Raw genomic sequence first — 16,899 nt, forward strand, 5'->3', positions numbered from 1 at the left:
ATGCAGCTTCAAAGTTTAAAAACTTCTTATAATCTCATAAAAATTTAAAATGAGTTAAATTCTTGAAATGAGTTTAAGAATCTAGTAATTGTAAAGGCTGTTATTTTTCATGTTACGCCATGTGGAGTGATTAACCTTACTGAAAAAAATTAGTAAGTGTATGACAAAATAAGTGGATTTACTTATGGCCTCCTTATACTCGCTCTGGGCACATACTCATGCCATGACTTATCCCCCAATTTAAACTATTTTCTTCTAGTTTACTTTCTTCATTTTCTTTTTCATCCAGGTAAGCATAATTCCATGCCCAAAGTTGACAGACTGTGAAATTTAACTGTATATCTCCCACTTACATTTTAATTGGAAAAAAATAACTTTTACATCAAAACACCAAACCCTAAGTGCAGAATTTCAGACAACAGTCAGTTGATAGAAGACATGATTTTTCAGATCTTTCCTGGCACTACTAAATTCCAGGTCTACAAACTGCCATTGACCTTGCCTGTTGCAGACTTAGTGTTTTTGAGATACAAGTTTCTTTGGAGATTAGACCAACTTTAGAGGACACTTATATCAACCTCACCTTGATTTAGGGAAAATCCTTATTCCTTTCCTTTTATTCTTATCTTCTCTGTGTTCAAAACCCAGGGTTTTTAGAAGCAACATTATAGTCCACTCAGTTGCTCATTTATTTACAAACATTTTATGAATTCCCACAATTGTTTTTAGGCAATGTGCTGAATGCTGGTAAAACAAAAATGAACAAAGCTCTGTCCCTTTCCCCAGTCACTGGAGAAGACAGCACAATCACGTGCTATTGGTGTTAAGGCAGAAGTCTGTTCAGGGTTACACTTGGGGTCACAAAAAGTGAGTGGTAAATCCTACCTCCAATAATACCAAGATGTGTTCATATATCTACCATAGCTTAATTTAAAAAATTCTTATATTTGTACAGAAAATAGCATTAGAAAAATTAGTACTACAACCATGTTTGACCAGAAACCACATAATGCCTAAAAAGTTCTGATTTTTATTACAAATATTTATTATTGTTGCTCTACTATTACATTTGGCACATCTATGGGTTTTTTTATTTCCAAAATGCTTTGCTAATCTGTAACTTATTATTACTTACAGCTTTTTTTGTTGAAAAGATTTTCCTACAGCAAGGTACAAAAAAGGCATTCTACTGAAAACATTTTAAATTACACTAGTTACCAAAAAGACTATCTTTATGTATTACCGTTCTATTGAAATTTTTCTTTTCAATCAAATTCCATTCATTTCTACATAATGCATGTCAATAACAGCTACCATGGAAAAATAACCACAAGCCAAAACTGTTTTTCTACCTGTCCTTATTTTTTGCCACTCCTCATATTTCCTTCTATTTCTATTTGTGAAAGTTTGAATCCCTCCTTCTTGATGCCCTTAAATCCATAATTACTTCTTATGACAACTCTTTTGACGCCCACATTATAAATTATTCATTATTTTGAATGACGCCTTAATTTCAAATGCACTCTTGTACTCCTACTTTGTCTTCTGTATTTTTCTCCTATATTATTTTTATACTTTTAAATAATCTTGCTTTGAGACTTCTGGCATCTTTCTTTTTCTCTGAGAGATGCCCCTAGAATGCTGTTGCTACAGGGAATTTAAAAATCAAGTGATTCTGGTATTTCCCTTATTCGCTCTTACTTCATTCCTGCTTTCTTCCTTTGCTCTTCCAGTTCCTTACATCTAGAGTGTTCTCTTCTGCCCCATCTAGCCTGTCCTTTAGCCACTTCCTTCAAAACCTGATACAATATTAATTTCCTTCAGACTAACTCTCCTGGACTAACCTACTCCAATTTACTGTGTCTCTCGACCTCTGGGAATGTCACTATAAACTATACATTTCATTCTCATTTACTTGGAAAGTGTTTGTTTTTGTAATTTCATTCAGCTATTTAGTTATACATTTTGTAATATTATTTATATAATTACTATATGCCTTTTCTAATTCCTGATTTTTCCTTCTTATTAGTTTTAATGATAACCATTATTTTGTAACATAAACATGTAATTGGTTGCTTACTATCTGTCTCTCCTGCTAGAATACAAGCCCTTTAGGATAATTGCTTATTGTTGTATCCCCAGAGCCTAAAAAATATACACAGTAATTGCTCAATTAATATTATAGTATCTTTGAAATATCATTCGGATATTAGTGAAATGAAAGTGCTCACAAATGCTTGCTGATTTTTTTAAACCCCATTTTGGCTGGAATGGCTCACACTTTTCGTAACAGGTGGGATGTATTTTACTGTAAGATGCAGAAAACCTTACCAACACAGACTTAAATCGAAAGACACCAGCTGTTTACTTAGCCGTAAGTCCAAAGGTAGGAAGTTCTAATGTTAGTTTGACTGTCCAAAGTTGTCATGCAGAACCTAGGTTCTTCCCATCCTCCTCCTTGGCCATCTGAAGTTGCTGGCTTTCTACGGTATTGCATCATAATGCCATAATGCATCATAGCCCCAAAATGGTGTCCACATTCTCGTATTTCAATGTGTAAAGCAGGAAGCAAGGAGAGTGACATCAGAAAACAGGGATATTTCCTCACTCTTGTCAATATCCTAGAAATCCCTCCAGCCCCAGCAGCCTTCTCCCCATTCCGATGACAAGAACTGAGTCACGTGCCTACTTCTGGACTAACGGTGGGCAGAGGGAAAGCAATGCTATTAAAGTCCAATCCTGATTCACCCCAGCTTCTTTGGCAAAAATAAAGGGAAACTGCTGGGTACGCAAGCAACACTGTGCCTGCTCTTCTGCTTTGTTATATGAACCACACTGAAGCTCTGTTTTCCACAGAATCCTCCAGCTCTTAAGATTCTTCAGTCTTTTTCTTTTTTCTGCCTACATTTTAATCATTACGCATTTTCTTTCAGATTTTTTTTTCTGATTAAAATGGCCTTTTGAAACATCTACTCTGTCCACCCATAAGTTTCTTTTATTGAGTTGTTCCCATACTCTTAATTTCTGCATTCTAATTCCTTTTCTTTTCAAAAACACTGAGACATATCACATTTTTAAAGGAAGAACAAAGTTTATTTTGCCCCTTCCTTTCCACTCCACATATATATTTCAGATTCTCAACTGTATTAGGAGCCTCAGAGGGCAAGAAACCATCGTCTGCTCTCCTTATAATTGCCAGCAGCGTTTCACAGGTGCTAAATGTACTTGACGTGCCCTTCCCCTTTATGGTTAATCAGAGGCATGCAGGCTTTAATAAGAAGCAATAGGAATCAGGGTTTTACAGTTGAAAAGTACCCCTCGCATTACAAATATCCTCTACTAATTTGGTTCTATTAAATTCTCTGCATATTTGCTTCTTGCTGGTGTCAGGAAGTCCCAGAATACAGTGGATTTCCCACTTCATACCACCTTTTCCAACATCTTTCACAGAAAGAAAGGATGGACCTGGGTTTCCATGGTAACACAACTGTGATAATGGAAGGTATCTGGCTATAGGTGAGATAACTCCCTCTCAGATTTAGTGGAGGGAGGAGAAATGAAGATTTTCTTTCTTTTTATTCTCCTGGCAATGCACTTCGGAAACTAAAGGGACCCTGCAGTGTCAGTTACAGCGTTAAGTTTTCACTGTCTTACAGATTTACAGCTCTTGGGCATAATTCATATTTCTTTTATATCATTTTTATTTATTTCCCACAAACGAATGAAGACAAAAGTTATTTCTATAATCATCTCAGAATAGAGTTTATGCTGGCATCAGAATGAACATGACTAAGGGGTTAGAAAACAGACATCCATCTCTCCCCCAAGTCCTCTAAATTCTCTACACGTCCTGACATCCTTTTTATAGCAGCTAATCTTTCACCCAACATTTCACATACAGCCACAAATCAGGTAAGTACCATCGTTTAAGCCAGAATAGGTGAGAAAATATGCTCTGACCTGTCATGTTTCTTTTGCCTCTTGGTGGTTAAAAATCAACCTTTATAGTACTGAGCATGAAATCTGAGGCCTGTCAATATAAGGCCTGTAAATAAACGAGCTATAACCACCCAAAGGGCTGCAGTCTCTATACTCCTTCTTATCAAAAACGTCAGCATTGATGAGAGGTCAGGGGAAATAACCTGAGAAATGTCACAAAGCTGTCCTACTCTCTATTATGCTAAGTGGAGTGACTACGGAGACTACTCACTATTTTTGTGACAGCTTCAGTCCAGAGCTTCTCAACATCTAGGGACCTAGGAGTCATGAAAACAGTTGTTTTAGGCGACCTTCTGGACCCACAATCCCAAAGCAAATTTCTCAAAAACATAAATCACTGAATCTTTATTCCTTGCAAAGTAAATGGACTTAGAACTTCTCTGTAATGCAAGGTACTAGATGGGTTGTCATGATCTAGAGAGAAAGCTTCATGCTTCCTGACTCTATTGAACAAATCTAAGAACTTCTTATTACCAAGATGCACAATTAGAATCTTAAAAGAGACAATCTGTCTTTCCTTGGAAAAGAACTATAGCTGCTACTAACCTAAAGTAACCATGAATAAGCATACCAGTTTTACACAAAATATGAGACTTCTGGAAAGCTAGGTGAACACCATACTTACCTACATCCTCTTGAAACATCCCTGCCAAAGTAGCTCAGATATGAAGCACCCATGTAAGTTCTCTCAATTTTCACTATTTCACATTACTAGCCTAGCATGAAATAGTAGATCCTCTTCTGTTCCAATTCCCTTTAAACAGTCCTGATTCTTAGTCCTTTTTATTAATATAATACCTTCACTGCTGATTCTGGTGGCTCAGATAGTACCATTCATATTTTAATGATATGTAATCAAGAAATGCTGAGTTATATTTTACTACATACACATTTTTAAATTCAGAGGACATTTGTCCTTGATAATTTTAAATGAAAACTTGGTGTGTATTTATTATAGCAAGGTAATGCAAATATAAGTTACCCATTCTAATATAACGAAGCTCTAGGGAAATAGGAAACTACTAAATTTGAGTAGTCTTTGCAGTAGTTTGACTATCGACAGAAAAGATGGTGAAAGAATACCTGGCTTTTAACTCAGACCAAAATCCCCTCTGCATGATGACCTTGTGGGAAAGAGGACCGGGGGAGAGGTATGCCAGGCTTTAACAACAGAACTACAGAAATGTATTATTCGCAGGAAATGTGCGACAGTAACGAACGGATGAGACTAGTTTGAGAAGGACCTAGTTTAAAGAAAGTAAACCGAGTAACCGGTAACTGCAAAAAATAATGCAGGAATGTTTGAGGATGTAACGTCTCCTAAATTTGACGTTATGGGTGGGAGAGGGTGTGTAACTAAGATGTAATGCTAGCGACAGAACGCTAAGTTTTAAAACTTAATAGTGAAAGAAAAAATAATGTTCTGGGAGGAACGCCTGGAAGACCCATGCAATTGCTGCACGATATCTCCTTAAGGACCGGAACATTTCTCACCCTGAAGACAAAAGTCCCTGTGTTCTCGATTCAGCCCACATCCCTCAGCACCATTTCCATGCCCATCATTTAGGCAGAATGCCACGGAGACGACGTTAAAAGTGGAATTCATCATTCTGGCTTGCAACCCATCTTGTTCTTTTGCCAGAACAGAGCACAGCAACTGGCTCCTCAATCTCTGCCCCTCCCAAACGCCCGCAGCCGGGCCCTATCTCCATCCCGCCAGCCTCTGTGGCAAGGGGCTCGCGAGCTCTGGTTGGCTTGGTCGAAACTTCCGTCACACGCCAGCTCACCTACGATTGGTTGGCAAAGCGTGCGCGAACCGCCCCGCCTGGCGAGGCACTGGGGGGTGTGCTTGCGGATCCCGCGACAGATTTTTTTCCCGATTGGTTGAAAGAGGAAAGTCACGTGGTATGGGGAGGCTCTCTTATTGGTAGTGAATGGTACCATGGGGTGCAGAGACATGACGTGGTTGGCTAGAATGAATCCCAGCTTCCCACTAGATGCCCCTAGCCGGCTGTTGCTATGAGGTGTCCCGGGGCCTTCCGGCTGCCGGTCGGGGTTCCGCTCTCCAGGTTTTCAATTCACCAGTGGCTGACAGGGCGTGGACAGAGCTCGACTGCAGTTCGGCACTGAAAGGGGCGGATCTAGAAGAAATGTGGGCGGATCCAGAGGATTGGTGGGCGGGACCCTGGCGACGTCAGCAGGCTTGGACCCAACTTCCGTGGTGTGTGGCCGCCTCTGGCTCGACCCTGTGGCGCGCTGCCGGAGGGGGCTGTCACCCTCCTATCAATGTCCTAACACTCGAAAGCTTCGTTTTGTTGCGTTTACACAACTTCAGGCAGAAGCCTGTAGGTGCCCGTCCCCTTAAAGCTACACATGCTAATACAAGATAAAACCAAAGCTCTAGAAGTGCTGACAGACTGGGTGGCATCGGGCAAAGGCCCTCGCGGTCCCTCTTGGGCCTTGGGCATCTCTCCCCTTCACTCCTCGCCTCAGGGTAAAGCTTGGAGGTAGCTCTGGCCCCTCTACCATCGCATCTCCGCCGAATTCTGAACGTGGGAGTCTCAGGTTGACTGCTCCCAGCTCGGGCGGGAACTGCGCATGCTCGGTACGTAGGCCCTGGGGTCTGACTGGGCGCGCAGGGTTCGGCGCTGCTGGGCAGTCGCGGTGCTTGTTTATCTCCGCGACGGCAGAAGCTTCGGAGCCGCGCAGAGCCTCTCGGGAGCGCCCGCGGCCGGTCGCCTAGGCGACGGGGACGGGGGCGAGGCTGTGCCGCGGGCTCCGCCCCGGCCGCCGGGCCCCGCCCCTGGCCGCGCTGCGGCTGGGGCTCGGGCGCGCGCTCCAGCGCTGGGGGTAGCGGCGGCGGCGGCGGCGGGCGGGGATCTGGGCGTGGAGGCGCGAGGGGCGGGGCGGGCGGCACTGCGGGCCCGCGGCTCGGGCGGCTCGGGCGGCTCCGGCGGCTCACGCTCTGTCTCCCTGCTCGCCCTCAGTCCCACCCGGTGCCCACGGGGCCGCATCGCCGCCCGGCTCGGCCCATGCCTAGGGCCGCTGCTCCCTCAGCTGCCGCCGCCGCCGCCGGCGCCCAGGGGGCCGCCGCGGCTGTGAGGTGGGGGCGGCCGCGGGAGGCGGCTGGGCGGGCCGCCGGGGCCGGGGCTGGGGGCGCAGCGCGGCCGGCGTAGGTCTATGTCGCGGGCGGCGGCGGCGGCGGCGGCCGCGGAGGGACGATGCGCGAGTACAAAGTGGTGGTGCTGGGCTCGGGCGGGGTAGGCAAATCCGCCCTGACCGTGCAGTTCGTGACCGGTACCTTCATCGAGAAATACGACCCCACCATCGAGGACTTCTACCGCAAGGAGATCGAGGTGGATTCGTCGCCGTCGGTGCTGGAAATCCTGGACACGGCGGGCACCGAGCAGTTCGCGTCCATGCGGGACCTGTACATCAAGAACGGCCAGGGCTTCATCCTCGTCTACAGCCTCGTCAACCAGCAGAGCTTCCAGGACATCAAGCCCATGCGGGACCAGATCATCCGCGTGAAGCGGTGAGCGAGGGCGCAGGGGGCTTGGCGGCTGCACCCCGGAGTCACCGTCCCGGGGCCAGAACTCCCCGCGCGGGGCTCTGGGGAGGGGGCTGTCTGGGGGGTGGCTCCGAGCTGGAGGCTTTACTATTGTCATTCTGCTCCTCCTCCTCAATCTCAAATTCGAATGCTTTGTTTCACAACTAAAATTTGGCATCCTGTTAGCCCACAGAACAGCTCTTTGTCTCTTGGCCGTTGTTAGCATTGCTTGTACAGAGCCCCCAAGGAAACAAAGTTTAAAACTTGCAGAGGGGAAGGGAGTGGATGGGTTTGTGTTGGGAAGAGAGGAACTGTGCAGGTATAGTTGAGACATTTGCAGACTGAACAACAACAGTCTGCCTTGGCAATGTTTGACAGCAAAAATCGCTCACACACCTATACAGTAAAGTCAAGTCCAGAGGAAAGAGACCTTTCTCATCTCGTTAAAGGTTTATGGTTCCAAGGCGTTTTACAAAAATTAAGTCTCTAATTTAGAGCAAAACTTTAAAGACAGATTATCAAATTTTTTGAAGACATCGTAAGCTAAATGGGGTTTCGAGAATATTAACATAGAGGAGTGCAAATAAGCCATTCACAAGAGGAAAAGAATGCAGCTTAGCTGTTTTTTGTTTTTGTTTTTAATATAGCCGCCTTAACCGCTTCAAAAAAAAAAAAAAAGTTCCTGGAAACAAAACAGAAGCTTCTTCAAAAGTGTGACTCAAGTATTAGCTAATTTAAAGTTAACGTTAATAAGCCTTTATATATATATAAATTGTTTTCTAAAGTATACATTTTGGAAATATGGCTGATTACTTAAATGATTTAAAATGTTTGTTTTCTCTTAAATTCACTGAGTATATTTTTCCATGTAATTTCAAGCATTAGAAATGTGATAATATCTTAGTGCAAAGTTTTGGCAGATTTTTCTAATTATCATTTAATTACATATTACCGTTTTATCCAGTTGTTGTTAGTTAAAGCCTGCTGATAATTTTAGTGTCCTTTTTTTCTTGCCTTATTCTACTTAGAGCCTAAATCTGAAGACCTTTATTGAAAGATGGTTGTAAGTGCACTGTAGACATAATCACATTGTACGTCAGTTTGAGTCCACTCATTTTGAAAGAGCAAGGACCAAGTTATGTGTGCCCAGGGGATGCTCAAAAACTCATTACGAGTAGTGGGTTTTTAATGCAACCTGTGAGATCAAAGAGAAGGCTCTCTCTCCATTGCTCCACCCCCCCCCCTTAACTACTTGAGTATGCACTTTAATAGCTGAACTAAAATTGTGCATGTTATTCATCCTTGTGTTAAATTCCAAACTAGAATAAAGCAGATACTTGCGTGGTCTCTGCTGCTAAGATTTGCGAATTTGATAGCTTTTTACTTCTCCAGTATCATTTTCCTAAAGTTAAGCTTAGTATGAGGATGGCATTTAAGGGGCTACATTTAAGTGACTTAAATCCTTATTACCCCCTCCCCCAATACCACACAATTAGAAAGAAACAAACCAAACCAAACCAACTGCAGGGTAGTCTGATACATCGCCACATGTTAATGTTAGGCCAAATGCATACGTCAAAAAATAATCTAAATGTCCCAACTTCCTCACCCTTCACATTTAGATATGCAGGCATAAAGATATGAAGATGCAGATATACAATGATAAAGCCACATACCCATGGCTAACTTCTTGAAGCCTAGGGAACAAATATGGCAAAATATTTTTGGATAATATGGTCCACATAATTTTGTAGTTTCTTGTAATTTAGTGCAGATTACTTTTCTCAGTTATAATAATAGGTTAGTCTAAACTCAGTATATTGGAGCAATGTATTTATTTTCCTTATGGCCCAGAGGAAAAAAAGAGTAAAATTCTGCATGCCCAGATATCATTTTACTCACTAGTCTCAGTTCTTGATATAAAAAGATCATTGATCAGCTGAAGTAGAGTTCATAAATTCTTTCACCAGAATTCAACCATTGTATACGTAAGAACCTCTTGGACCCTCACTTATGTGTCTTTGTAATACGGTAGTAGTAAGGTATTTTACACCTCATCGTAATCCCAGCATCTGGCTTCCCATCATTGATGGAGAGGACGTGTGAATGCAGGTGGCCTCTCAGTATTTGATATCTACTGTCAAATTCAGTATTCAGCTTTAGGTCTAGGTCAGCACTTTTCAATAGAGATATAACGTGAGCCACATATGTAATTTTAACATTCCTAGTAGCTGATTTTTTTTAAATAACATAAATATGTGGAATTAATTTTAATAATGTATTTTATTTAACCCACCATATTTAAAATAGAATCATTTCGACATGTCAATATTCAAAAATTATTGATAGGATACTTTACTTTTTTATACTGTGCCCTTGAAGTTTGGTATGTGTTTGACGTAGCACATCTCAATTCAAACAAGTCACATTTCAAGTGCTCAGTAGCCACATGTGGCCACAGGCTGCCATATTGGACAACAGAGGTCTAAGGTGTATATGATTTGGGGAAATGCTTGCTTATTTCTCTAAACTTCAGTTTCCTTATCTGTGAAATAGAGATTAATATGCACCTTCAAGAGTCCTTGTAAGAATTAAATGAGATAATGTATTTTAAGATACCCAAAACAATACCTAGTACACAGAAGTTGCTCAAAAAATTCTAGCTGTCATTCTTACTTTAATAACTTTGTCATTTATCTTCCTTAAATTTTACCCTTGATATAAATGTAATTTTAGAAGAAATAAATTTGTAATTGCATTTTGGAATTCATTATTTAGTATAGGCAAGATGAGACTAAAAAGCAATGAGGTTAAAATAATCCTTGGAAGAACTGTGTTGGTATTCTCTTTAAATATTTTCTCTTATGAAGGATCTGATGGAAAAGGGCATGAGAATGAACATTTAACTTCAAGTACAGTGTAGCAATAATGCACAGCACTAATGCATAGCCAAACGACGAATGGAGCTTTTCATTTTTCATTTTCATTTCAAATAATAGCAGTCATTTTCAAGGATTTCTATTACTTGAAATATTTCACTTTTAAGAAATATAAAAACTCCCTTAAGTGTCTATAAGTGTACATACCTCCATATACATACACGACCTCTTATCAAAGCCAAGTGGACCAACTGAAAATGGCTGTATTTGTAAATTCATATGCTTTCTTTTCTTAACTTGATTTTGGGTGACATTACACACACAAAGAAAAGTAATAGGGATATAGGAAATGTTTTTCAGTTGAAATAAAACTAGAATTTTTTCTGATTTTGTAATTGCTTTTCTCATTATTACCCATGCCAGGATCAGCCATGGTCCTGACGTGAGGTTCTTGGAACGTGATATACAAGGCCTGTTTGCTGTTAGGAAAAAGTCCAGAAATCTTCAACATGACCTTTCACAGCCCAGCTTGCTCTTATCCCTCCCTGCCTGTGCATCTCTTGAAACCGTCCTTTTACTCTAGCACCCAGACCTTAAATCCTTGAAAGTGCCTTTCTCTGGGCTCTCCTTTGGCCTGTAGAAATCTACCTTTTCCCAGAGTTAATTCCTACTCCATCTTTCACCCTCACCCCTGCTTAACCCATTTATACCAGAGGTTGCAATTTTTTTTTTGTGAAAAATCAGACCTTGGCAATGACCTTGAGCAGCAGGATATAAATAACTCCCACAAGCTTAGCATTCCAATAATGGAACACTAGGCATAGATGAGTTAAAAGATTTCTCCCCACTGAGGGAAGATATGCTCTTAAACCAAAGTAACCCCTTTCCTGTCTTCCCTTACTAAATTTTATGCCTCACCTCTTCCCTCAATTACACATACTCTGCCCTTCCCCTTTTCTTTGAAGCACTCATCCAAATTTAATTATTTGTGTGATAATTTATGGGTAGTCAGCCTTTCTCACAAAACTCTAAGCCTGTGTAACTAGCACAGCTCCCACTAGCACATAGGAAACAAGAAAAAATGTTGGAAAAATGAATGTTCAGAAAGAAAAGTATTTGTGTTGTCCTTTGGCCTCAGTTTCCCTAAACATTTTGATTTCATAGACGGAGGAGATGATCTTTTAAAGTTCTTTTTGCAGATGGAGGTGATCTTCCTTCAGCTGGAACTTTCTGTGAGAACACTTCTAGTTGGGGCAGTTTTTAATATGAACCTCAAAGAATCAGAAACATGATGTATTCCAGATGGAGGAAATGGCACAGGAAATGCATAGAATATGTTTTTTGGATGTTAAATAGAGCAGATTGGCCAAACGGGGAATTTATATAGAAGTGTGAGGGGAGGCAAGGTGAAAAATTTCAAAGCTAAATTACTGAAGGTTAAAGACTTTGGAGTTGATCGTGTAGTCAAGGACCATAATCACAATTGTCATAGGTATAGTAATATGTAGTGATATGGTAGATGACTTAGTGGTAATAGACTACTCTGTTTCATAACAGGAAGAATAGTCATAAATGTTGTGATAATCCAGTTTCTATATGAAGTGTGAAGATCCTGAATTAGCATGGTGGCTGTAGTAACAGGAGAGAAAGGATGCAAGGAATGTTACAAAGAATGAATTAATCACACTCAGAGGAAGTGGAAAAGGTCAGACGTAACCTTGACATTTTAAAATGAATGAATAGGATTATGGAGGAATAGCTGGGGGAGATTATTTTCAGTTTTGGCGATGGTAATTATCCAGATAGCCAGCCTAATAAGTAATTAGAACATCTGAATAAAGCCCGAAAGGTCAGGTTATGTATGAATATGAAGACTCAGGATCATCTGCATAGTTCAGATTGGGAGAGTAGATGAAACTTACTGGGTAGAGTATAGAGACAGAAATGAATGGATATGGCTAAGAATAGAAATGAGAAATGAATGAATATAGCCAAGGATAGAACTCGAGAGTTGTAAGATACACAGTGGAGACTTCCTATATTGCAGTAGGAGGGAAGGCGTGGGGTGTTTTAAGATTGGTAAAAAGATAGTTGATGTGCAGTACCCAAGGTGAATAAGTTGTTGTTTTTTTTGATCGTTATTAATTTTCTGTATCACTTAAGTGGTCACTTTCAAGTGAGCTGGCTGATTGTTTACACTGTCCCCCTTACAGTATGTAGCTATTAAAGCCTAATCTAAAATAGAAGCACATTGCCAATTGTTACACATAGATCTTTGGCCCATGACAGTTTGGTGCTGGAAAGCTGAAACAAGAGTATACATCAAAAGATGTTTGTCCCAACTAAGTGAAACTTCTGGAGCTCTGCTACCATTTTTTCCTCCACAAATACCTGCTTCCCCAACACCAAAACTTAATTCAAAGCTGGACCTCCCAGGTACAGAGCCTAATAGCTATGGGTCACTTTTTTGTTTTGTTTTGGTACTGGTGAATTAGTAAGAAAAATTTTTAATAATTAATAAATGTATATTATAAAGAATTGATGACTAAATCCTGAAAGTCAGACATAAATCCAAACAAAGAATTTGGGTATGAAGATAAGGAGTGATGGTGAAACCTGTATCCGCTTAAATACAAAACTAAGATAAAAGAATTGTGAGAATTATGGCTGCCAAACAGAATATCACAGTGAAAAACACTGACAATATGAAACAAACAATATAGCTAGTAAGTCAAGATGAGAGGAGGGAAATAGTTATGAGTGCTCACTTCATCTTTCATGAGAGGGATTTAAATGGTCAAAAATTGAAATTTGTTTTGAAAATGACTCAAAGAGCTCAGTGTTTTTCATGATCTTTCTTCCTTTTTTTTTATTTTTATTTTTATTTATTTATTTTTTTTATTATACTTTAAGTTATAGGGTACATGTGCATAACGTGCAGGTTTGTTACTTATGTATACTTGTGCCATGTTGCTGTGCTGCACCCATCAACTCGTCAGCACTCATCAACTCGTCATTTACATCAGGTATAACTCCCAATGCAATCCCTCCCCCCTCCCCCCTCCCCATGATAGGCCCCGGTGTGTGATGTTCCCCTTCCCGAGTCCAAGTGATCTCATTGTTCAGTTCCCACCTATGAGTGAGAACATGCGGTGTTTGGTTTTCTGTTCTTGTGATAGTTTGCTAAGAATGATGGTTTCCAGCTGCATCCATGTCCCTACAAAGGACACAAACTCATCCTTTTTTATGGCTGCATAGTATTCCATGGTGTATATGTGCCACATTTTCTTAATCCAGTCTGTCACTGATGGACATTTGGGTTGATTCCAAGTCTTTGCTATTGTGAATAGTGCCACAATAAACATACGTGTGCATGTGTCTTTATAGCAGCATGATTTATAATCCTTTGGGTATATACCCAGTAATGGGATGGCTGGGTCATATGGTACATCTACTTCTAGATTCTTGAGCAATCACCTCAAGCGTCCTCTCCAGCGTCTGTTGTTTCCTGACTTTTTAATGATCGCCATTCTAACTGGTGTGAGATGGTATCTCATTGTGGTTTTGATTTGCATTTCTCTGATGGCCAGTGATGATGAGCATTTTTTCATGTGTCTGTTGGCTGTATGAATGTCTTCTTTTGAGAAATGTCTGTTCATATCCTTTGCCCACTTTTCGATGGGGTTGTTTCTTTTTTTCTTGTAAATTTGTTTGAGTTCTTTGTAGGTTCTGGATATTAGCCCTTTGTCAGATGAGTAGATTGCAAAAATTTTCTCCCATTCTGTAGGTTGCCTGTTCACTCTGATGGTAGTTTCTTTTGCTGTGCAGAAGCTCTTTAGTTTAATGAGATCCCATTTGTCAATTTTGGCTTTTGCTGCCATTGCTTTTGGTGTTTTAGACATGAAGTCTTTGCCCATGCCTATGTCCTGAATGGTACTACCTAGGTTTTCTTCTAGGGTTTTTATGGTATTAGGTCTAACATTTAAGTCTCGAATCCATCTTGAATTAAATAAGGAGTAAGGAAAGGATCCAGTTTCAGCTTTCTACTTATGGCTAGCCAATTTTCCCAGCACCATTTATTAAATAGGGAATCCTTTCCCCATTTCTTGTTTTTCTCAGGTTTGTCAAAGATCAGATGGCTGTAGATGTGTCGTATTATTTCTGAGGACTCTGTTCTGTTCCATTGGTCTATATCTCTGTTTTGGTACCAGTACCATGCTGTTTTGGTTACTGTAGCCTTGTAGTATAGTTTGAAGTCAGGTAGCGTGATGCCTCCAGCTTTGTTCTTTTGACTTAGGATTGTCTTGGAGATGCGGGCTCTTTTTTGGTTCCATATGAACTTTAAAGCAGTTTTTTCCAATTCTGTGAAGAAACTCATTGGTAGCTTGATGGGGATGGCATTGAATCTATAAATTACCTTGGGCAGTATGGCCATTTTCACGATATTGATTCTTCCTATCCATGAGCATGGTATGTTCTTCCATTTGTTTGTGTCCTCTTTTACTTCACTGAGCAGTGGTTTGTAGTTCTCCTTGTAGAGGTCTTTTACATCCCTTGTAAGTTGTATTCCTAGGTATTTGATTCTCTTTGAAGCAATTGTGAATGGAAGTTCATTCATGATTTGGCTCTCTGTTTGTCTGTTACTGGTGTATACGAATGCTTGTGATTTTTGCACATTAATTTTGTATCCTGAGACTTTGCTGAAGTTGCTTATCAGCTTAAGGAGATTTTGGGTTGAGACAATGGGGTTTTCTAAATATACAATCATGTCATCTGCAAAGAGGGACAATTTGACTTCTTCTTTACCTAACTGAATACCCTTGATTTCTTTCTCTTGCCTGATTGCCCTAGCCAGAACTTCCAACACTATGTTGAATAGGAGTGGTGAGAGAGGGCATCCCTGTCTTGTGCCAGTTTTCAAAGGGAATTTTTCCAGTTTTTGCCCATTCAGTATGATATTGGCTGTGGGTTTGTCATAAATAGCTCTTATTATTTTGAGGTACGTTCCATCAGTACCGAATTTATTGAGCGTTTTTAGCATGAAGGGCTGTTGAATTTTGTCAAAGGCCTTTTCTGCATCTATTGAGATAATCATGTGGTTTTTGTCTTTGGTTCTGTTTATATGCTGGATTACGTTTATTGACTTGCGTATGTTGAACCAGCCTTGCATCCCAGGGATGAAGCCCACTTGATCATGGTGGATAAGCTTTTTGATGTGCTGCTGGATCCAGTTTGCCAGTATTTTATTGAGGATTTTTGCATCGATGTTCATCAGGGATATTGGTCTAAAATTCTCTTTTTTTGTTGTGTCTCTGCCAGGCTTTGTTATCAGGATGATGTTGGGCCTATAAAATGAGTTAGGGAGGATTCCCTCTTTTTCTATTGATTGGAATAGTTTCAGCAGGAATGGTACCAGCTCCTCCTTGTACCTCTGGTAGAATTCAGCTGTGAATCCATCTGGTCCTGGACTTTTTTTGGTTGGTAGGCTATTAATTATTGCCTCAATTTCAGAGCCTGCTCTTGGTCTATTCAGGGATTCAACTTCTTCCTGGTTTAGTCTTGGAAGAGTGTAAGTGTCCAGGAAATTATCCATTTCTTCTAGATTTTCTAGTTTATTTGTGTAGAGGTGTTTATAGTATTCTCTGATGGTAGTTTGTATTTCTGTGGGGTCGGTGGTGATATCTCCTTTATCATTTTTTATTGCGTCTATTTGATTCTTCTCTCTTTTCTTCTTTATTAGTCTTGCTAGCGGCCTATCAATTTTGTTGATCTTTTCAAAAAACCAAGTCCTGGATTCATTGATTTTTTGGAGGGTTTTTTGTGTCTCTATCTCCTTCAGTTCTGCTCTGATCTTAGTTATTTCTTGCCTTCTGCTAGCTTTTGAATGCGTTTGCTCTTGCTTCTCTAGTTCTTTTAATTGTCATGTTAGAGTGTCATTTTTAGATCTTTCCTGCTTTCTCTTATGGGCATTTAGTGCTATAAATTTCTCTCTACACACTGCTGTAAATGTGTCCCAGAGATTCTGGTATGTTGTATCTTTGTTCTCATTGGTTTCAAAGAACATCTTTATTTCTGCCTTCATTTCGTTATGTACCCAGTAGTCATTCAGGAGCAGGTTATTCAGTTTCCATGTAGTTGAGCGGTTTTGATTGAGTTTCTTAGTCCTGAGTTCTAGTTTGATTGCACTGTGGTCTGAGAGACAGTTTGTTATAATTTCTGTTCTTGTACATTTGCTGAGGAGTGCTTTACTTCCAATTATGTGGTCAATTTTGGAATAAGTGTGATGTGGTGCTGAGTAGAATGTATATTCTGTTGATTTGGGGTGGAGAGTTCTGTAGATGTCTATTAGGTCTGCTTGCTGCAGAGATGAGTTCAATTCCTGGATATCCTTGTTAACTTTCTGTCTCGTTGATCTGTCTAATGTTGACAGTGGGATGTTGAAGTCTCCCATTATTATTGTATGGGAGTCTA

The 16,899-nt window shown here is 40.5% G+C and overlaps 1 protein-coding gene and 1 long non-coding RNA gene across 2 annotated transcripts in view; one reads left to right on the top strand and one right to left on the bottom strand.

The window, feature by feature from the left end:
• The window catches only part of LOC114673441 (uncharacterized), a 65,635-nt gene extending 59,088 nt beyond the window's left edge, over window positions 1-6,547 (bottom strand). Inside the window, exons 1-2 of the long non-coding RNA XR_013407692.1 lie at window positions 5,494-6,547; window positions 4,211-4,256 (exon numbers count right to left, since the gene is read on the bottom strand). This is a non-coding gene — a long non-coding RNA (uncharacterized LOC114673441). The remainder of the gene's footprint in view (window positions 1-4,210; window positions 4,257-5,493) is intronic.
• A 511-nt stretch (window positions 6,548-7,058) lies between these two features.
• The window catches only part of RAP2A (RAP2A, member of RAS oncogene family), a 53,208-nt gene continuing 43,367 nt past the window's right edge, over window positions 7,059-16,899 (top strand). The window contains 1 exon segment of the mRNA NM_001193832.3: window positions 7,059-7,534. Coding sequence (NP_001180761.1) covers window positions 7,221-7,534 — 314 coding nt within the window. The 5' untranslated portion in view covers window positions 7,059-7,220.

Source organism: Macaca mulatta, chromosome 17, assembly GCF_049350105.2.
Source record: "Macaca mulatta isolate MMU2019108-1 chromosome 17, T2T-MMU8v2.0, whole genome shotgun sequence".
NCBI classification, from domain to species: Eukaryota; Metazoa; Chordata; class Mammalia; order Primates; family Cercopithecidae; genus Macaca; species Macaca mulatta.